Raw genomic sequence first — 23,894 nt, 5'->3', positions numbered from 1 at the left:
TGATCGATTGTTCTTTGTTCCTGGTTAGATATCCCACTTTCTTGACAAGTGTTGTACTCGCGGTGTCAGCTCGAACCAGATGGAATTATTCTTAATGGCTCATTGTTTCAGTAATTTAATGCTGCATTGATAAAACTGTAATTGAGCCATACGGCGCAGTTTTATCCGTGATAAGATTATCAAGATCTGTTGTTTCCAATATTTTCCTTTGATTCATGCGAACTTTTTTATCGGTGTTATTGCATGTTACAGCTGAAATATAATCGTCAGTTTGGTAGTGTTTAATATTACACTTACTCCAAGTAGGTGTAATGAATCATATGTCAAAGTACAATAAATGAGATTCGTTGTTCGTATCGAGTGTCCATTCATAAAATAACAGTGACTATCCTCGTCGACCTGGGAAAACGTTTACAATACTTGACAGTATGGAAAGTCATTGTATTTTAATTAATCAATTACGTAAATGGGCACGGTGAGCCCCAAAATCAATTTTGGTGCTAGTCCAAGGACGTCTGCATTTTTGCTCAGGATATTGAATATTTTCTATTATATCCTGTTTCTCGCGAAAGTGACGCTTGTCCGTCTCATGGGAATATCCCTTTTCGGGAACGCTGCCAAATTACGTCGACGTTTCGACTTGACATTCTCAAGGATATTGATATTAAATTCGTGAGTCATAGACATCTTACGCCCAATACGATTAGGTGGTATATAATGCGACGTCGCATTATTTGACCCTAATTATTGCGGCGCCAGACCGTCACCAGACACTTGACAGTTGCTAGCATGTGACCACTTTCCGTCTCTTTTTCTCATTGTTTTAAAACAGCGGACGAGCCAATGACGTGACGTGGTTTTTAATCGTGGATTAGAAAAAATTATTTTTCTCGCAGTTAGAACGATTTTAATCGTGCAGTGAGTGCGAATAAGGGTTTTTCTAGTGAACGGTTGTTGAGGAAATTCGATAGACGGCTCACTAATTTAGATCGATTGAATAAACGGGTGTATGTTTGGATTATCTAATTAAAATTTCCTGCAACATCCAAGATTTCCGATTTAGGGAAATTAGTTAATTTGGAAATTCGGTAATCTTGAAACAGCTTCCGTTTGTTACATTGATGTCAAGGTTGTGAATGAGTTTGAGAGTACTCACGAGTCATTGCCAGGATCGCGTTTGTATTTATCCAACGTTTTGGTCGTAAAATGAAAATTCGAGAATTTTCGACGATTACATATTTGATAAAAATATGTTTTTAGGAGGTCGTAAACACTGAAACATTTTGTTTTCAACAGTTTTCACGAGATTGCATTTCAGAGAATTGCTTTGATTGATTTGAATTTTTTTTCAGGAAGTTTAACTTTAAAAATAACCTTAGGATCGACGAAATTAGTAATTCACTAATGATGTCTGTGGGTGATGTGGACCCATTTGAAAAATATCAAGGCTGAAAAGTGAATCAGTTGCCCTTGCTCATCTAATTTACCAACTACTCGTCATTATTCACATTTAAAGTGATAACGTAATGTAAAATGTGTTTTTTTTTTTAGTTCGAAGTGTAATGATTTTTATCGAAGAGTTAAAGGCACGCCCATGTCTTGTAGTTTGACCCAGGAAAGCGACCTTTCGTGAATCACACGCGAGAATAATAAATTTAAAGAATGCTAAATGTCTGAATTAATTCTCTTTCGTTGTGTAACATCTTCCGTCTTTCGGTTACCTCCTATCAATTAAAATAAAATATTTCATCGGCCGCATTTTAAATGAAGTCGATGCTCTTAAAATTTACACATTTTACCAGACATATGCGTGGGTGTAAGTCGATAGGGGGAAAAAAGATAAATAGTCGAAGAATCCAGAGTATGCGGGAAGCACTTAAATGTGTGAGCCATCCTCTTATAAATAGGTCGATGTTTCAAAATTATGAAAAAATTGCAATCATATTTAACCAAGCGAATAACGAGATAGAAAAACAAGAGAAACCGACTTATGTGAAGTAATAGCAAATGCGCTTTTTACCAGCAGGACACCACGTTGAAAATAAGTCATTATCCTGGCGGAATGCGAGTTAAGTTTAGAAATAACGTGATCTACAAATGTTGCTGTACTTCCAACTGTGTGCACTAACTCCTAGACTGAAAAATAAATAAATAAAAACATTGCGATGTTACAAGTGACATGCCAAACGCATCTTGGCGTCTCTAGTTTTACTAAAATAACGACGTTTGAGTTATTTTAGTGAGACGCGAACATTGTCTACGATTTGTAAATACTTTAAAGGAGCGTGGAATGAACGACGATTAAAAAAATAATTGCATTTACGAGCCATTAAAAGACCTGCTTGTTGTTGGCAAATGAAACAATTAAAGGCTTCGTAAGTCTAATAAGGATGTGACGTAAACATTGTGGTGGTTTTGTGTCGTTTTAGCAAACGGAATGGGAACATTCACTTAAAAAATTATCACAAACCTCCCCTGCAAAAACAACTTTCCACATTTTCGAAATTCAGTGAAACATGCGATTTTTGGGTGTGGCGGATGATTAAAAGTTGTTTCGCAAAATTTTATCTTCGATAAATTGGGTCTCTTGTATTAATTACTGGTTTTACCCGGATTGCAAAAAGTTTCCGATTAAAAAAAATAAATAAGGGAAGGTTAGTAAGAATACTAGTAAAATCACTTTCTAACTACCATTTGCTTTGGAATAATTGTTGCAATTTTTCTAATTAGTAACCGTTTTTGTGGTGGACAACGGGGAATTCTTGCGTGAATCAGCTGTCGGGCCAGTGCTCCCGTGCGGCCTTGCTATGGGTTTATCTCTGCAAAATCGTGGAATTAAAGGTCATTAAAAGGAGCGTCGTCAAAATGTTTTATCAAATCATCGTCGTCAAAATTTACAGCTGGTGTGTGCAAAACGATTCCGGTGATAGTGGCGCCACAGTGTCCAACGAATTGGTGTGTATCGATTGTAAAATTCGTTTCGTTGCATAAATTGWACGAACGTGCGGTAAGGTAGGGCTTCAAATACAAAGGTTACATAAATTGCGACGAATACCTAGGAAGTGAAAAAATGTACCTACACCACCCACTTCAGAAATAAATGGGTTTCACGAGTGCAGGAGAAAACTTTTGGGTAGGTAACATCGAAGAATGCAATTCACCAAGACAATGATGTTTTAACGTTTAGAAAACAGTTATGGCTTTAGAGGTGTGTGAATGGGTTTTAACTTATTATCGATATTAAGCAGTTTTACACTATTTTAATTAACGACCTTGCATAGTCGCTAGTTCGTTCACACCGGCGTGTTATCTGGGTTTTTTTTGCAAGATTATTATCCCAACGTGTGTTACTTTTATTAAATATGGTAATTTATTGGGACATCTGCGGACGAGTACATCGTTCTATATTTAGTGTTGTTTATGAAAAACGCCAACGGAAACAGTTTTCTTGCAAGATAATCGTACTGTCAGTAGTTCTAATTCTATTATTTACGTCATTCTGTGCTTTCGTATGCAAAATACGATCGTGATAAAAGACAAAACGAATGAAAGTCACGTGCGGATAAAAAGTGCAGAGTTTTCCTAATTATTGGCAAAAAGGGAAAACTCGCTTTAATAAAATAAAAATTTGCATAAAAATTAACTGGAAAAGACCGTAACTGTATTAGCACATTGTGCCAACTGGATAGTATAATCTAGAATTATGTAGTTATTTAGATTTTTTTCGGAAAATAAATCAAGCTTACTCGTAAAGCTGTGCTGAGGCAGAACAACGACAAACCCATAAATTATAAAGGTACGGCTACAATAAAATCGACTCAGTGTGTTCACTGGTACGAATTTTCTCTTATAATTTAAATTGACAATCGGGACGATATTTTCATTTAGAGAGAATAAGAACTTTAACCCAGACACGATATTGACATTGAAATAAATATCTTTGCATGTCGGTTAAATTGAGTTTTCAGTTTTAGTTGCCTGATTTCATTGAAATGTTATTCAATTTTCAGAAGTAATCGGTAGCTTTTTCTAAATATAATTTGTTCGAATGTGAAACTTCGATTTCTATGTGTTGCGACTTTTATTACAAATCCAGCTTTTCTACATTGTCTTTTTACCCATTCGCCTATCAAATGTTTTATTCATGATTTGGATTATATTAATTATGAATAATGATGAAAATTTAATTAGGTGGGTGTTGGAGAAATCACGCGATTATTGTTTTTTTTTTTTTTTTCTATCAATATAGTGAACGGAGTATTTTGTTTCAATTTAAAATCTTTGATAAACTGGATAAAAATTATTTTGTTGCACAGTCCGCTTTTTAATAGTACACACACCATACGCCGATAAACTTTTATCAGATAAGAAAAATTTTGAATGAAATACACGGACGACCTCTCGGGTAAATGATAACACAGGAAATCCGCTCTTGCATTATCGTAAATCGACGCTTTATTGACGTCAAATATTCATTGATACCCATAATAAACTCATAATTAATAAAAGAAGGTTTTATATGGATTGGGTTTTACAAATGTGGAACTGCATACCGTTTGAGAAAGTGGCATTCTTTTGTTTAGCGAATTCGTAGAAAAAAAAATGCACTACAAGATTACAGTTTCAAAGAATGCAAAGTCATCGCTGAATTTTTGAAATTGGCGGCGATATGTTGAATGAACTGTTTCAAGGATAGCAGACTGGTTTTTGCAACGATAAATTTTGTTTTTTCTTCAAATTTTTGGAACAAAAGAAACATTGACGTAATAACTATTAAGAGAAATGAGTCGTGAATTAGAGTGGTCTAACTCACATTAGGCGAAATCCTAATAACGGTTAAAATTTTCACCTAATATATATTTTTTTTAATACACTCACTTTATCGTAAATATTTTTTGTTTAAAACGTTAGGACAGTGTTTTACTGAAAATTTGAACAAGAAGCAGTTGGTTTGAGAGTAAAACTAAGTTTATAAATTTTGTGGGATAGGCCATCCTAATTTACCTTTCCTATTTTTTCGAACTTTCAAAATCGACTCGAAACAGAAATTTTCCATTTTACAGTTTTTTAATAAGCAATATTATTAATGTTGAAACTCAGTTTACCAATGAAAGAACACAGTTTATAAATTATGCAAATACTGTAAAATTTTCAAAATACTACGAATTTACCTGGGCATTTCCAACACCAAGCTTTTGTGAATAACTTAGAATGTCGGGAAATGTGTAAATTTTATAAAGATTTTGAGAAATATTTAAAATACTTACTTTCACATACTTTTAAAATTTTAAGAAAAAACGTCACTTTCTCATTTTACATTTTTTAGAATGTTTAAAAGTGATAAATCTTTTTTTATATAAATCAAGATTTTATCTTTGGCAGCTCATCATTTTTCAAATAGAAATACGACTACCAAGAAGTTTTCGTGAAACTTAATTTTTGACTTTTCTTAACATTTATGTACCTAAGTATACTCCAATTCGAAATTTTCGAACATATTAAACCTGTTTAAAACCAATTAAGTATACATTTTTTTAAATGTCTACTTTTTTAAGTAAACTGTTTCATGCAGGAAATAATACTGTTTAATACCATTTTTTTTAACAGTACTTTTAAAAATTCTTTAGAATATCATGAGATCCTCTAAATAAATAACCTATAGAATTGCAAAGGCCTTTCTAGACTTAATTCAGGTTAGCAGAGCTGGGTTTTCAGTGACATAGGACATAAATCTGACAAAGCGATCCTCCAGACTCTGCCTACGTGCTGAAAGTCAGATAGAGTGTTAGAGAGACTTAGTTCTATTGAGAATAGTTAGGGCGAGGATGATAATTAGCATCAAACGACTCCTTTCAACCATTTGTGTTTAATGTCGTTGTCATCTCATTGTCTCTCGAAAGTAGCAAATTCGCCTTTGGCTCGTTTGAAAGTCTCCTCGAAAACAAAGAATAATCGGGGTTTATCGCCGCTTCTGGAAGTGATCGGCAGGTGATTTTTTGCGACAGGTCCGCGATTGTCCTTCCATCGAGAATCAAAAAGATTCGTCGGCAGTTTGGTTGCTCGTCTGTTTGGCCGAGTTGTGCGAGTTTGTCGTCCAATGACCCTCGATATCCTTGACGGCGGTGTCTCGCCGACAGCGGCAAGCTTCCGGCAAAAGGTGCAGGGACAGACCCAGAAAGGGGATTAGCGAACCCTCCTTTTTTTTCGACCAGTCTGACAACATACTGAATTTTCCAATTTAATGGAAGGATATTGCGAGAATCGCGACGGGAATAACGATGAGGGATGTACCATTAACGACACCCACCAGGATGTAAATTTTTAGAAGATGGCTTCAAACGAGATTTTTGCGTTGGTCAGGACCGGAATGAGTCACGGATGAATGTTAGTTAGATCGTTAACCCCTAAGATGACTAATTCCTGCGAGTTCACAAAAGTCTAATGCTCCAGATTTTTGCCAGACGGATTTGCGATCAGTTTCAAATGAACTAGCAGGAACAAAAGTTACAGCAGGAAATTGAATGTTATTTTAAAGAATTATTGCTGTGGGAAAATTTTATTGTTAGTTTTGTTGTTCTTTGTAGCTTTTGTTTTCTTTTGATTCATCTCGCGATTTTTGGCTTTAGGGTCGAATTGATATTGATATAAGTACCCTTAATTAACTTATTAAAACCACTTTCCGCCTGTTTTTATCACGTGCTCCGTCTTCACATCATTTTGGTTTTTTTTTTTCGTTCTCAGCGACGTCTCCATGACGTCAACCCGATTGAATTTATTTAGATAAAACGACTCTGCTTGAATTTAGAATATCGTCACTAGTCACATGTATTTATTTTGGGAATAATGTGTGCATTCAGCTGTTATCTCTCGATCTGTCGTCCGTTTCGTCCCGATGTGCGAAGAGGACGAGCCCTCGGGAGACGAAGTGAAGGGCGAAGTCGGGATTCGTCTAGATTTCGTCTGAGGGGGCGAACGCATTTTATCGATCGACATTACACAGCGGAAAACTACCACCACCGCCTTGAAACTGTGACGAGCTTTGCCTTTTATTTATAGATAGTGTTGTATTTTTTCGTTTGTTTTGAGCCCTTGACGAATCGAATTGGGTATGGTCATGGTAGAGTCGTTGAAAGGCAATTTAGTGCTTATTACAGTCCTATGGCGGTTTACTTACCTAAGCCTATTGGAAACGTTAACGCCGCGTTCGGGTTTTAATTAGGTTTATAGGTGGTTTTATTGGACCCGGAACGAGGATGATCTTGGGAAATGTTAACCTATTAATGCCTTCCAAAATCAACAAATTGATTATTTTACTGGAACGCCGGATTTTACTTGGAAATTCTTCCACTTGATCAGGAGGGGGTAATTCAAATTAAAACGTCCTTTTAATGGCGTTCCAAGGCTGATGCCGTCGTACCATATTCGTGGTCTTATATTTAATTCATCGACTTGGCGTTCTTCTTCCCTATTTGGTTGCTTATCGTATTCTTCTATCTCTCCATCTCGTTCCCAGCATGCAATCGAATGCATTGCCAAGGTTGGTCAAAGTTTGCCGAGCCGAGTTGGCGAAGACGAGCCGTCAACTTTGTTCTTAATTTGGTTGAAGTATTTTTCTTCCATTGCAAATATGCGTCTAATTTATGGTTGCATTGACCTCGAATCGAGTTGCAAATCATCGTCGAAAAAATGCAACGAGGATTTAAGTTGCATATACCAAATATTGCGCCAACAGTAAATAAAATACGTCACGGTCACGTGACATGCAACTACTTTTCCATTACAAAACATTGTTACATATACGTGGTGTTACAGTTGCAATAAACCGAACGTAATATTGTAAACATTTAATTTAACGACTCGTCGCACTAATGCAATTAAACCGTTTTATTATTGGAATTTTTCTTAAGTCTGATTTTGTTCTGAAACAAAATGCGTTGTGTTTCTACAATTTGATTAGTAATCAAATGATTATTTTATTCATTGTCTGAGTCATTGATTATGTATGCGTGTGCACGGTTCAGATCTTTTATTTTCTTCTAAATTAATTAGATAATTAGCTTCGAATCTTTACGAATCTCGAGACTTGTTATGTCAATTATTAATTACTAGAAATTTTGTTTTTGTAGGTGGTTGGTTGAATTTCTAGGTCATCTTACACATACTTTGAAATGTTAGTTCCCCTTGTTATTATAAAATTATACGTTTTTATCCTGTCTTACAGTAAGTATTTCTCATACTTAATTATTCAGGACACTAACAGCTACAACATTAATAAACTATGTTAATTTGAATGGAAATTATTGTTCAAAAAATAGCGACAATTTTCCACATTCTTGTTAAATAAGTTGAAACGTAATTTTTTTCTTTCTAACATCAGAAGATGTTTTTCCTGTTTATGTTATAAAGAATGAATCAATTTTACTACTATTATGTGCCTCAAAATTCAAACATTTGGCTGAAGGAATGTCTCCAGAAATTATGTAAAAATTTGTTAATATGGAATTATCTATAAAAAATAAAAATAGGGGTAATTTTTTTTCTACACCTGAAACTGCTGAAAAAAATGAAGAAAAGAATAGTTGCAGATATCTATTACTTCGTCTAAACTTAACTTAAAAAAATTTTGAAGATTATATCAAAAATCTTTAAACACTTGATGAACTGTGAATTATGAGTATAATAATAAATTGTGAAAAGTCATCAATCATGTTGGCAAAAATAGAAAAATCGTAGATTGAATTTTAAATTCTTTGTTAAAAAATCTATTGTGTTCTTCTATTTATAGTTTGTTTATAAATGTTTGCTATTTACAATACATAAAAAGGAAACGGTTTAATAACAATGTGACAACCTCGGATGAAAATAAATAAATACAAAGATAATCGTTAATGACAGGTCGAAGTTTATTTTCTCATACATTGAGGAATTCAATACGATTAATTTGACTTCAATAATCTGAAACTTCGGACTTTTCTACGTCTGTCAATCATAATTCAATTGGATTTATTACGTCCGAAGATAACATTTCTAAAAAATTTCATATCTTGAGTTCTTCCGTAAAATTGTCTAAATTTTATCTCTCGACGGCGCCAGGCCAMATAATAATCGCTCTTTAAACACATTTCGGAAAAATTTTTGGCTAATTTTTGTATACAACTGTTACTCTCTTTTTCTTTTTGGCATGAGTTTTTTTTGTTTGTGGGCAATTAAGTTTTTACGGTCAATTACTTAAAGGTAAATATTATTTACGCGTGTTTTGTACAGCTGCTGAAAATTTCCGGCGCTTTGGAATACGTTACTGATCACGCCGTTTATTATTTTTAGAATCCGATATGATAATAATTTCGGTTATGTTCTTTTTTATTGCTTTTATCAAAACCGAAGCGCAATAACGCATAGTAAACATCGTAAGATTTCCTCAACTACGAACTGCATTTAATTGAGAAGAAAACCATCAGTGTTATCGAGATGTGACCATTATGACCTTTTTTTTTTTGTTATACTTTTAACCAAGTGAACTTTGTTGAGCGTTTCCGGTGATGATTTATTTTTCTTCGTTTGTTGTTTATCGATAGTTGTATTCCCAAAATCGGTGGCATTCATTCAGTGTTTACCATCACCAAACGGTAGGATGTTTACATTTGAGTTTTACGTCAAAAAAACGAAAGTCGCACTATGCATTCCTGCCAGTTTTGAAAATTTATTTATAGGTGTTTTAAGTGTTTTCGTCCTTGGGTCAGGATTATGCTCCAGGTACACAAGGATAGGACTTGTGGCGCCGCTCGCGGTCACGTTACATCACTAAAATAAACTACTCGAGGAACAATTATCTTTTGGACAATGTCCAGTGTTCTAATATTGAATTTGTGTAACGAATGCACCAGGCGCATTTATGTTTAAAAATAGCTGGAATGATTAATCAAAATGTAAAATTATTGGTCTGTCTGTCTGGCCACGCGCTACCAATTAATAATCACTAAAGAGTTTCGGAAAATTTAAATTTTCCGGTTAAGGAAAAAAATCCTCAGAGTCGCGGTTGCTTTGAATTGACGGTAATTTGGACGAGGTCTTTGTTGTGTGGCGAAGCAGGAAACATGCTGTTAAAGGGTTATTTTGGTTTCATTGCTATTTAAGCACTAAATCGGTCTGATTGTTGTCGACCTTTAAAAATGTTTTATTAGGTCGTAAATGGTCTTTGACGGTGGAGAAGAAAAGTGGCTACACTGGTGGCGAATTTAATACGGAATCGTCTTTTATGTTTAGATAAAACGGCTTGTTTGTGTTATCATTGTTATCATGTTTATCGGAATTGTGGTGTCTTAAGTTGCATTTGTATCTTTATTAATTTGTTTTTGAGGAGTTTCAAGTAAAAACATTTATTCGTATTTTTCTATAAAAAAGGTAATTTATAAGTCATTTTATTAAGAAAAATTTGCTTTCTTATTCGTCAAAAATCAAAAATTACTTTGTATAACAAAAGGTACATCAGAAAATTTAATTTTGAGTAAATAGACTCAATAATATACATATTTTTCGTTCTTACACATTATTATTATTATTCCGTCTCATTTTTCCGCCTTTTTTTCAATGCTATCGTTTGAAATATTTTTATTATAAATATACGAGTATGTACATATTATACTGATATCTGCAGTTTACTTTGGAATCTAATAACGAAAGTTTTTATTTGAAGAATTATCTAAATTTGTAACTTTTGAATTAGGGTGAAGCTACTCAACCCAGTTTTTAAGAGATTAGTAGATTGATATCCCAATTCTTTTCCATAAATTTTTAATTTGTTTTCATCTATTCTTGCAGTAATTATGCTGTCACTAGCAGGTGGACAAAATTATATAAAGTTATAATTATTATAACAAGAATGCAGCTGCAAAATCATCTCATTTTAATATTGATGTGTTTTAATTAATTTTGTTTTGTGCGTAATAGTTTAAACTTAAAAAAAAATAATATTTATATAATTGAGTAATGATGATCGTCCCTATCTCTACCCATTCGAAACGTCCTCCAAGTGTGCAATTTGGCACAGCTTGTTTCTTCGAAAACAAAATTAGTCTCACTTTAGACGTCTCTAATCTTTGCTATTGAAAATACTAATTACTCGGACACATGTTTGTGTTATTGTAAATGTTTGTCTTGCTACAAAATTATTTTTTTGACAGACGTTTGCACWTATGAAGAGAATGTGCTAGGAACTCGTGGAAATAAATTCAAAATTCTAAATAATATAGTTTTGTAGTGGACTGGTTTGATTAGATATTTCTTACATTGTCACTTAATCATTGTAATTATTTATAAGTGATGAGTTTTGATTTTGCCAATTTGAATTTGAAATAATATTTTGAATTATAGATAATATTGGAAGAACACAAAGTGTAAACAATTGCAACGACCTTGTATTAGCCTAGTGCGAACGTTTTAATCTTATCGATGGTCTGGCGCCAGGTAGTATTAAACTAGCACAAAAAAACTCGAAAATTCTCAAAAACCAACTAAAAACCTACTTTACGACTTTCCTCGCATTTTTACAAAGAAACTTTAAATTTTTCGACGCAATTGCGCAGCAGTATTTTTTTATTGAGGTGACAGCTGAGACTATAAAGAACACATTTATCAAATTTTCAGATAAATCAGTCTAGTTTTATAAGGGTGGGGATATTTTAAGAGCGTTGGTATAATTAGGGGGAAGGTTGAGTCCCCCCGAATCCTTATTTTTATCCAATGTAAAAGCCGCGGTATTCAAGGTTACACCTGTCTCGGATGGACGATGATAATACGCGTCTAAAGAAATTCTGGCCTTAGTCCAAATCGGTTATGAATGCAACACCGCCGTTGTTACTTTAATTGAAAAAACTGCATCGATTTTCCGGCATTTGTTAGTAAAATTACTGTTTTTATATTCAGATCTATATTTAAAACTGCTAAAGTAATGACCTAGGATTTCACTTTGTACTCATTTATCTTATCACGCGTTCTATTAATATGATTCGTGTTGGTGGGTTAGTTCAATATTATATGGTTCAACGCGCAACACTGCCAATAAGTGCACCAAATGATAAACTTCGTCGTTTCTTTTCACGAGTACATTCGTGCAATCTTGAACCATCCATATTGCTTATTCGAAGTGATCACGTATGGCGCCTTATGACTAAAAACGTAATGACTAAGATGATGATGCGTAATCGTCACTTGGTCGTTTCAATTTTGTAAATAAATTGTTCCGAATTTATTTAATGATGCTGCAACGGCGTGTTAGTCCTTTATCTTCATCAGAGCTATTTGCGGAGATTCACTGTTTAATGCCTGATCCCGAGAGGCTCCATTGCAGTAAAAATAAAGTGAAAAAAAAATCAATTTTTGTTTGAGATAAATTGGGAGTCAGGGGGCGACGATTGATACATGACTTGATAGCTCTCTATGGTACAAATTAATCAAAACTTTTTCAGTTTTTTATCTTTAACTGTAGAATTCTTAAAATAGTACCTCACTCTAAAGGGCACGACCTGGGAAGTCTTTATACCATCGTACTATTAAATTAGCAATGTTTGAATTATTTTAGAGAGGTTAAAGTTCAAATGTCGACGCTTTAGATGTTCTAGAAGTGATTTTCATTTGAGCTCCTTTTTTTTTTAATTTAAAATTTTGAAAAGTAGTTTTTTAATCTTTTGCGTTGTCAAAGTCCATGATTCCACATCACCGAAACTGATAATATTGAAAGAACAATGCATTCATTATTATTATTTTTTTAAGTAATTTTGAAATCGATGAATATGATTACTGTTGTATCTTATTAAACCTTACACATACAGGTCAGAAATCCACAGACAAACTTCAGGGTTGGTTCTATGATCAAAAATAAGCATAAGACATAAAATCAAAAGCCCTTAGTTTGTGAGATGTTCGACTAAAAAGTTTTTTTTCAATAAAAATATTGTTCATACAATTTCTCCCAAAATTTCTGTTGCAGCAAAATTTTTCCTTTTAGTTTTTAGAATGAATGGAGTTCAAWAGTTTATGAATTGATAAATTAATTTGTTTATAATTTTAATCGTTGGCGATAAAAGATCAAAATTCTGTATATTTCGATGTACAAGTCTGAATTTGCTAAAAATCTCACTTCTTTCGAACAAACAAAAGAATTGAACTGATTTCGTTGTCATCTCAGTGCCAAGGTTATAAAATTTAACACAATTTATATTTATACTTTGTAAACAACAACAGGGGGCCGCAAGTCGCGTCTTGTGATAAAGCTCCTTCAATTGACCACTCAAAAGATAAACTTTTGCGTATAATTTTAACTTCAGCAATTTCGTTTCCTTTGAAAAAATTCTACTCAACACGTGTTGTCGATAAGAGAGATGTTTCGAAATCGGTTATGTTGCGCCTCCTACGGAAGGTACAGCGTTTAATAAAAAAATTCCAACAATAGCCATTAGCATAACAAAATCACAAGATGAAAACGCCTATTATGCGTCACGACAATGCATTTGAACGAGACGGTAATTGCAACGTCGTTTCGGAGACGACAGAAATAATTGCGGAGATTTATTTGGTCAAATATTTTGCGACGTCAGAGGGTAGATCTAATTTAAATAACTCCAAGYGGAAAGAAGGCGGCCGACCCACGCCCAACCTCGATAACCACCAATGTGGAAGTGAATTGGATTCAGGAAAATGCTATTGTGGAATGTTGAATGGATATAAAGTTACAAGAAAACGCGATAATGCGATAATGCGACATGCATATGTGCATTTTTTTGTTAATTTATCTCTGTTTGTACTCGCATGGAAAAATGCATTGTCACTTGGAACTTTTCAGCTAGTYACGAGACTTTGTTATGGTATCGATAGAAAAATAATTACCATAAACACACAACAACGCCACTGTTTCCGAACTTCTAAAAATAAACTCTTATCAGCTTCTTATTGGGTTTCTCATTCTCGGTTTACACACTACTTGTGTTTATTTATTTTTGAGTTTAGAGCACATTACCGAAATAGAACTGTAACTCAATTAGACCACACATGGAAATTTTCAAAAATTGCCATTTGAGACTTTCCAGAATCAATTTTGAATAGTTAAACGTCTTGTTGCAACATTTTACGTAACATGGAACTATCATAAATTCTCGTTATGAGATAAATGGGACGGTAATTAYATGGACATTCAAAACGTCACGTAGGCCCAWGTCTCCATTTTGAAACAGCTTTCATAAACTATAGCTGATTCAAGTTTRTTGCTTCCTGAAAATTGTTGAATTTCTTTTCGTCTTTATTGTAKCACCCTATTTTACATGTGATTGTAATCGCAAGACAAAATTATAAACATGTAATTATTACGACGTTTTGAGGGCAATTTTGATGAAATAATTATGTTTACCAAAAAATGTTCGTCTGATTTGTTGTTAATGTTTTTTGTAAATGCCCCAAAGCGTTCTCACATAATCTGTTTTTTATAATTTTTAGCGGTCACATTTTACGGTTAAATATTATATGAATATTCATTAGAAACTCTCATTATGTTTTTATGTCAATATCTTTAAAATGTGTTTGAATTTTAAATGTGTTAAAGTTAGGAACATTTAATTTACTCCGAAATTTCTACGAATGAATAAAAAATTTCTGTAATTTCGTGAAATTTCCTTTTTCGTGGACCCGATTTCGCGCGTCTATTTAGCGACTTTAATAATGTGATCGTGTGTTTATTTTATAGAAAGTTCGTAATACCAGAACCAATAGAAACCAACTCAAACACATCGCCTGGTCATCCAAAGTAATTGCACATTCGCACTCGTTTTCACTCAAATTTTATTTCTTTTTTTTTGAATGTGACACGTGATAATTAAATAACGCGATCGAAAGGGAGCAGGGTGATTGCGCTCAGTTTTAGAAACAGGTATAATAAGACTAATAAGGGTCGCTAATCCTTAAGGTGAACTGCACTCAGTAGCATCACAACGGTGTACCCACCCATGGGCTGGTGCTTGGAAGTTTTAGGGAGCACCATACATATTTGTGTTCAGTAAATGTAAATAATAAATAACCTATTTCGTTTTTGTTTATTTCGAAATACAAAGTACTTTTTTGTAACTGATTCATCCCTATTTTCATTAGCCCGGGAATTTAATTTTTAATAATTTAATTCTTTACATCACGCTGAGACATATCGACCGATCTGAGCGCAGTTCACATTGCTATTAACGCAACGCAGGTAAGTAAAAATTTTCTGAGCGCAGTCCACTGTAGGGATTAAAATGCCGTGGTTGAAGTGAGCGCAATTCACCGGCACCCATCGAAAGATATACTAACTGACATAAGAAATATAACACAATGAACACGTCACATTTATTCTAACATTTTTTTTTTATAAACAAGTTTGTCTGAGGCACAACTTTGTGTGTAAAATTTCAACCCTTTATCTCGAACAAGTTTGTAATTCTTTAATTGTTTTCTTTGAGTTTCTAGTGATAAAAACAGTTATTTATACCAACTCACTCGACTTTGCTTTTCTATACAAATTTTAGCTCAGCCCCAATAAGAACAATAAGAAATTCAAATTCTTTGGAACGAATTATTACCCCAAGACCCAATTGATAACGTCATGTTATCGATGACCACACGAGTTAATAATTCAAAACCTAGGTTTAATTTTTCTACCATTTTTTGTTGCTGTTATGATGTACAATTTAAATCATTTATTTATCTACCTAGGACTTACTTATGGTAGTAAAATCTGTTGAAAATCTACAGACTCAGTCACATACAGGCTGTTTCACATAATTTTACAAGACCTGTGCCTATAAGATGCAATTAATAATACATATTTTGAAAAATTGGATAATCTTCTCTAGTTTGTTCACCCTTTCAAAAATTACAACGTTTTAAGTTAGTTAGTGATTAAGATAGATAGACTGCAGTTTATGACTGTTAATGAAACAGTGATCAGTTTGACAACTACTGTCATGGGTTTCCAAAAATTAAATAATTAAATGTATATTTCTTGTATCTAGTGTTTTGTGACTTTTGTATATTTGGGAGCGTACATTAGGCGCAAGCCTCGTAAAGTTGTGTGAAACACCCTGTATAATAAAGACTGWTTTTCAGACGCAATCCAAAATACATTTTCAGATGCCATGTACTGTTTGAAATTTTTCAAATTTATAAACATAGATATCTGCGAGAGCTTTGACAGTTTTTATAACTTAGCGTCCTACGATGTACCTTTGACGGTACAGATTTAGCCACATCATTTTTGTGGCATTCTCCATATCTTAGTTTTTATGTCGTTTCAAGGGAAAAAAATTGGAATTGGAACACTGTCAAATTTAATGCATGACATATCAACAATCACTTTGATTAAAAATTAATAATTTTAATTTTGCAAACGCAACAAAAGCCAACTGTGAGAAGGTATTTTGGGTTGTGTCTGAAAATCGGTTAGGGTCTTTATTATAAATAACTCACCCCGTATATTTATTACTTCTGGGTCTCTAATGTCACTTAGTATAATATACCGTGTTTTATTGTATGGATTTGATAATGAAAATTTGTGTGTTTTCAGGTAGAACAAAGAGATGTGCCTGGAATCGACTGCGCCTATTTGGCCATGGATACAGAGGAAGGAGTCGAAGTCGTATGGAACGAAGTCCAGTTTTCGGAACGTAAAAATTTTAAGAACCAAGAGGAAAAAATACAACTTATTTTTGAAAATCTCACGCAACTCGAGCACCCTAACATTGTCAAATTCCATCGATATTGGACGGATACACACAACGACAAGCCTCGAGTAAGTATGGTGAATTATGTTTTATACAGTTAATACAGTTGTCATTCGATGTTGAAAACTACCTAAACTATTGAAAGTGAACCAATAACACTAATAGCTTGAAAGCAGACAATTTTCAAAGAAATTGATTTGTGTACGCTTGGTTCCCAATAAAAGCGGACAGTTTTAACGAAAATGATTTCTTGTTTCAGGTCATATTCATTACGGAATACATGTCCTCAGGTTCCTTGAAACAGTTCCTCAAGCGTACGAAACGCAATGTGAGAAGGCTGCCACTCCCTGCGTGGAGGAGATGGTGTACACAAATCCTCTCTGCTTTAAGGTAAATATGCAAAAAGGCAGTAAACGAGAAAAACTGTCGCACTTAGTATAAGTTATTCTTAAAATTTATCTAATTTAATGTAGTTGTTAAGATGATATTGTAAATAAATCTATAGTGTCGCCACGACGATTCGAATATTGTGAGTATGTAAATTGTCGTGGTTGACAAACATTGTACTTGTGTCTTTTGCCAATTTGTTATATTGTTAATACCATGTGTTCACAGTGTCAACGCAAAGGTAAGTGGTTTCTAGCCTGAAAACAATAAAATGAAATCGAAAAAGCGTTTTTGTGRGGCTCGATGACGCGGCTCATGTTTTATGATTTTTACCGTTTGTCTTTTTTTTTGGGGCCGCGTCTCGACGCCGAACGCAAAAATCCGAATTTTGTGTCAGCAGTTTGCAGCGAGATCGGCCGGCGTTCGCCAGTTCTATGATCTCCAGTCTGTTTTCTTTCCAGTTACTTGCATTCCTGTTCTCCGCCAATCATCCACGGCAATCTGACCTGTGATACCATATTTATACAGCACAATGGCCTCGTCAAGATTGGATCAGGTAATCACATCGAAAAATCTCATGAAATTCACTTTTTTCGAAAAAATTGTGTCTTTTACTTATTCAATTGGTTTGATTTTTTTTGGAATTTATATGCTGTATAGTTCGCGATCAGCGGCGGTGGATCGTTACGCCCGTTTCAGACTTGCTCGTTTCATACAGTATCGATATTCGATTGTTTTTAGTATACCGGGTGGCGCAATGTAGCTGTAACTGTCGATATAGTGCGAAACGGGCATTAGCTGAAGCGGGCATGCGAGATGCATTTTGACGGGCATTCGTTAATCCTTCCTCATTCATTTCGTGTATGTAAAATCGGATTTTGGGGGCGAATTTACACGCACTAATAATGAGTGAGGAACGATATTCTGTAAAACGTCTGCTCCCAATTCGTGTCTTAATCATTTTCGAATTATACAATTTTTCTTTTCAATTAAATCATTTTGTTACAAGCAAAGAAATGGTTTCGAAAATGGTTCGACGGTTTGTCTGCCGTTGGCTGCCCACTATCAGCCACACTTGGAGCTATAAACTTTTTTTACTAATTTCGCTTTCATTTCTCTAGTGGCTCCTGATTCCATAAACCATCACGTTAAAACATGCCAGGACGATTTCAAAAATATGCATTTCATTGCACCAGAACATCCTAGTAAGTAATCGGCTTTTCTCTAGTTACTAGTTTATTGTTTTTCAATTTTTACGTTTTTGTTCTTCATATATTTGGGTAATTTTTTTGCTTTATTTTGTGGTGATGGTTTGCATATTTATTATGTTTTTGTTTTGCATATTTCACGATTCTTTCCCTCTCGCTATTTCATTGTTCATTATTCATGATTAATTTTATATTATCGAACGGGGGAAAATATAAACTCAACTAATTATTTATGAAATTGTAGGCTTACAAAAATTACTACTAATAAAAAAAAACACGAGTAAATTAAATTGGGTGACGCTGCCTCTGACGTTGATATTAAATAAAAAAAAGCTCTTTATGTAATATGAGGAAATGTCATGTCTTTTATCTTTTATTGTATTTTTCAGGCGGTATGAAGTCAAAATATAATAAGAATTGAAATTCCTTTTTGTCTTCTGACGCACATAACGATGCTTTTAGGATGGAAAGGCTAATTATTGATTACTTTCATCGTATGATATTAGTGTCAATCGATGATTAAGTTTTTTCAGCAATTTGTGATTTTTTTTCTCAAAAAATAATAAAGAGACTGAAAAGTTGTAATTTTATCACTAGTTATTAACCAATAACGGAAATATGATCACAATTCATCATGTACTCAATCTTTTTAACATTAGAAAAATTCTTAAGTAAAATAAAATCAGTCTTTTTAAACAATACAAGAAACAATTATAAGAAATTTTAATCCATTTATTTATGATCAACTGAAATATATTTTTGCCATTTGAAATATAGGTGACAGGTGACAACTATTTTTAATTTGAAAAAAAGAGCCGATTTTGATTGTCATTGCCAACTGGCTTGAAATTGTTTCTTTATTGCGATAAAAAACCTAATTAAAAAATCTAAGAAATTTCAAATTAGAAATAGAAAGACAAAGTACAGGGGTGAAAAAATCCGATTAAAATAAATTTGCAAGGCGTCACCATTTAAAAAGTTATTTTAATATATTTTTTTTTTCAATTGCAAAATACGATCTTGAGGGGTGATACATTAATAGATACAGTGCATTTGAAAAGGTCGCGCTTAAATAAATCCAAGGCTGAAAAATTTCAACTGTAATTCTCATTACGTGTTGGTGTATCTTGAAATATTTGAATGTTGCGGTTGTAAAAAAATCCTATCAGTTTCCATGGAGCGTATGACTCAGTATCAGTATGAATAACCATTATTTTATATCATGCTTGTTAAAATATAATATACACGGATTTGTGATTGATTGCAGAACCTTGAAAGTTGTACATAATTCTCGCAGCCTTGAACTTAAGATTGATAAAAAAATCAGAAAGTGTGGCTATCTCGATGTACCACTAACATTTGGGGTTTTTTCTCGTATTTTTAATAAATTGCTTCATCTGTTCTATCCTCTGCTTCTTATATTTGTGTCACACAAAACTTTCGTTTATTTTGGGAAAATTGAGTGAATCTTGTTAATTTGGTGTGTTTGTAGGCACGATGGGCCCCCCAATGGACATTTACTCGTTCGGCATGTGCGCGTTGGAAATGGCCGCTCTCGAAATAGTAGGCAACGGCGATTCCGGTAACAAAGTAACGGAAGAGAATATCAAGAAAACGATCGATTCGTTAGAGGACGAACAACAGAAGGATTTCATTAAGAAGTGTCTACAGAAAAATCCCAATGATCGGCCGACAGCAAAGGAGCTCCTCTTTCACCCCTTACTTTTCGAAGTGCACAGTCTTAAGCTCCTTGCTGCCCATTGTTTGGTCAAAAGATCTGGTTAGTATCAGAACGTGACGTTTAACGGCGCCACCGTCCAGTCAGATGAGCGTCATCTAGGGAAATTTCATTTGTCACCGCTTATGTAATTATTATTTTTTTCGCAGCGAACATATCTGAAACGATAACAGATGAGTTGATGCAGAGGTGGTATGGACCTGATATGATAGTGGCCGAAATTCGGCGCAAAAGTGGACCACCGGTTCATATGAAAATGTCCGATATTCCCATAACGGAAAAGTTGGAAAAGTTTGTCGAGGACGTGAAGTGAGTTGTGGAAATTTTCGGATAATTTTGATTAATTTTTTCGTTTAGAAACGGCATTTATCCTTTAACGGCCTTCGGTGCTAAGCAACCCCCTCCAGCCCGGTCGAGGGCGATATCACCGGAAATGGCGGAATCGGTCAAGTCCGTCACACCGGAACCGATGGATGTAGAAAATAGGAAAATTGTCAATATGATGTGCGACATCAAACCCAAAGAAGAGAGCTGTGATTTATTGGTGCGTTTCTATTACAAATATTTGATGTGTCATTTTAGAGTTTTCTTTTTCTTGTTATAGTTGACGATTGTACTCCGTATGGACGATAAAATGAATCGCCATTTGACTAGTTGTATTACGCAAACGGATTCTCCGAAAGCTTTAGCTCAAGAGTTGGTACATTATGGTTTCATAAATGAAGTAAGTTAAAAACGAAAGCTGCTTGCGTAAAATCAAAATAAATTGTCGTTTGTTTTTTTGAAAAATTTGTGAGGAACTAATCTGGTTTTCTTCCTAGAAATTTGTTTGGTTTCAGCTGATATAAATAAAAGTTGAACGCTTTTACGATGTTATGAGGCGAAATTACGTGATTAAATATTTTAACAAGGAATTTGCTGATTGAATACAGTTTATAAAATGCTCTTGGCATAATTTGTGGGGAGTGTATGTACATATTTAGTTGCGATATTAAAAGGATTTTATCATTTAGAAAAACAAAGTTAAATAATGTTTTTCAACATTTATTTCTTGATAGCAGATAAGGTAAGAGTTTTGCAAACTCAACAAAAATAGCATTTTTAAATGAAAGTTAGTTTACTTATGTGGATGATTTATTTCCATTACTGAGTGTTTTTAACGCACTACTTTCTAACAAATTCAGGTTCTTATTTTAGTTGTTTATTCTTATTTTTTGATATCGTAAAATTAATATAATTTATGTAAAACTACAACTTTAAGAGCTTTTCAAATAAATAAATACAGGGTGTTTACAGTCTTGGAGTTGAAATTTGACCTAGTAATYGAAGAGTACAGAAATACTGTAACCGAGAAAAAAACTCACACAATTGTTATTATCAAGAATGTTATTTAACTCCAAAATATTGGTACACGGTTTGAGGGTCACTGGAATTATTTCCTTGTTCAGATAAAATATTGTTGCAACAGATTAAAAAATCGTATCCATGACAATGAAAGAGAAAAGTCATTTCATAGTTTTGACACTGTCATTTGATTTGCTTTTGCTTTAGTTTTTATCAAAATTCGAAGATCTTCTGTTTAATGTCTTTCAACGAACGGTTTCCAATACGTTTGATTCGTTTTTCTTAATTTTTCTCAAAATTTATGAACATGTATGGCAAAATATTAAAATTATAAATTGGTTGTCGTGATTATGATTTACGGTGGAACACAAGGTAATGATACTAATGGCCATTGTTGCAGCCGAAGCAGCAGTTCTCAAACAAATAGTGTAAAATGAATAATTTCCTTTAACTACGTGAATTTTTGTTTTATATAGCATATTAGTTTTCTTTTACCGTGGATATCATCTCATTTAAATTTCAACCTCAAGACCGTAGTAAACACCCTGTATATATCTGCGCCAGTCACGTAGAAGAAAAAAATGCACATGACCATGATTTAAAGTCAAATTTTGGAAAGTTTAGTAGTGWCTGATAGTATAAATTCAAGAAAATATKCTAAAAAACAGTGGTTAATGTCAAAAAATTGYTAGTCTTGGTAATGGTGGTCCTGTTATCTCACAATTATTGTGTGGATATAWTTTTTTTAGGATAACAACAGAAACAAAAGTAATTGTTCAACTCCAAAGTAAAAATTTTGTGAATATTTAATGTTTTAATACAGGGTGTTTCACATAATTTTACGAGYCCTGCGCCTCTAAGATGCAATCWATAATATATATTCCGACACGAACTCGATTACAAAATTTTGAAAAATTGGATAATCTTCTCTAGTTTGTTCACCCCTTTAAAAATTACAACATTTTTAGTTAGTTAGTGATTAAGATAGATAAACTAGAATTATGTTCATGCCTTCTCTTGATAGAGCAAATGATAATTGTTTCTGAAAAACTGCAGTTTATGACTAATAATGAAACAGTGATTAGTTTGACAACTGCTGTCATGGGTTTCCAAAAATTAAGTAATTAAATGTGTATTTTTTGTATCTAGTGTTTTGTGAATTTTGTATATTTGGATGTGTACATTAGGCGCAAACCTGGTAAAATTGTGTGAAACACCCTGTATTTTAATCCCTGGATATTTCAGGGATTTTCTATTTTTACTGAACTGTAAATTTACTACTTTGCCTCTAGAAGAGTTTTTTTATTATAAATATAGATTTCATTTTCTGTCTAAAATTTACGTCAAACAAAATAAATATTAAAATATTTTTCCCATGGCCCTAACAGAAAGTAAGTTTTTCCACCATAATTTCAGAAAGGAAAGTGCCCAATTATCTCCCTAAAAACATTTTCCTCCCTCGTCTTCCAAAATTACAATAAAAATATATGTAACTTCCCAGGGAGGTAAAAAAATACCTCCCCCAAAGAAATGGAAGAACATGCTGCTAGATTTAATGGCAAAACTGTGGGGGATATCAAGAGAAACTGTTAGTTTTGAAGTTTTTCTTGCTACATCGTAGAAAAAGTTATATACTATATGGACGAAAGTGTCTTTTCCTCCCTGCAGTAACATTTACTGTGGGAGGAAAAGATACACTTTTCTCCCTTGTAATACAAATAACTATTATTTCCCTATTTTGCCATTCCAGTATGCAATTTAACTTTATATATTGTTAGCAAATATAGAAGTATACATATAGATTGTTTGCATTTAAAATATTCTGGCAGTTTACACTTTAATTGATGTATAATTTTCGGCACAATTTGATATCTTTTTGTGTTTTCCTTGAAGAAAAATGACCACTACTTTAGRGTCACATTTTAAGTCCTGAAAAAAATATTATAAGGTTATTCACAAACGCGTTGTGAATTGAAATAAACTATATTGAAATTTTTAGGCTTTCTAAAATGATAATGAAAAATAATTTTATGTTTACTAAAAATACTTACATTGATAATTTTACTCAAAAAGTATGTCAGTATTACGTAATAATCAAATGCATGTTCAAATACATTAAAAAAAGTTATTATCTATTTTTTTACATTTTTCGTTAATTTTTGATTTTTTTGTCAATTTCCACTTCAAAGTAAGTTGTAATTACACAAAATGTTTTTTGTCTCTCGGTTTTAACGCTAGTATACGAGTTTTTATCAGTATTAAATCAGATTATGAATAATTAATGTCATTACTGTTTAAAAATGATGTATTGCATTAAATAGTTTGTAGATTATATTAGCCATTCATCAATGAGCCATATGCTTGTGGATAATTGACAAAAATCTATTTCATCCCGGCCATTTATCAACATTTCCCCCACCCACCCCTAGCGTAAAACCCGGTATTAAAATCGTTTTGCGTTAATCAAACCGGAAAAATCTC

At 33.4% G+C, this 23,894-nt stretch overlaps 1 protein-coding gene across 1 annotated transcript in view; it reads left to right on the top strand.

Annotated features, from left to right (window-relative positions):
• The window catches only part of LOC123015717 (nuclear receptor-binding protein homolog), a 34,839-nt gene that overhangs the window by 9,181 nt on the left and 1,764 nt on the right, over nucleotides 1-23,894 (top strand). The window contains exons 2-9 of the mRNA XM_044415609.1: nucleotides 16,580-16,804; nucleotides 16,996-17,126; nucleotides 17,585-17,679; nucleotides 18,245-18,328; nucleotides 19,824-20,111; nucleotides 20,219-20,378; nucleotides 20,427-20,613; nucleotides 20,674-20,793. Of these exons, the coding sequence (XP_044271544.1) occupies nucleotides 16,580-16,804; nucleotides 16,996-17,126; nucleotides 17,585-17,679; nucleotides 18,245-18,328; nucleotides 19,824-20,111; nucleotides 20,219-20,378; nucleotides 20,427-20,613; nucleotides 20,674-20,793 (1,290 nt within the window). The remainder of the gene's footprint in view (nucleotides 1-16,579; nucleotides 16,805-16,995; nucleotides 17,127-17,584; nucleotides 17,680-18,244; nucleotides 18,329-19,823; nucleotides 20,112-20,218; nucleotides 20,379-20,426; nucleotides 20,614-20,673; nucleotides 20,794-23,894) is intronic.

Source organism: Tribolium madens, unplaced genomic scaffold (assembly GCF_015345945.1).
Source record: "Tribolium madens isolate multiple individuals breed KSU strain unplaced genomic scaffold, Tmad_KSU_1.1 Scaffold_19;HRSCAF=116;Tcas5.2_LG9, whole genome shotgun sequence".
NCBI lineage: Eukaryota > Metazoa > Arthropoda > Insecta > Coleoptera > Tenebrionidae > Tribolium > Tribolium madens.
This window is presented reverse-complemented; position numbering and strand designations above follow the sequence as displayed.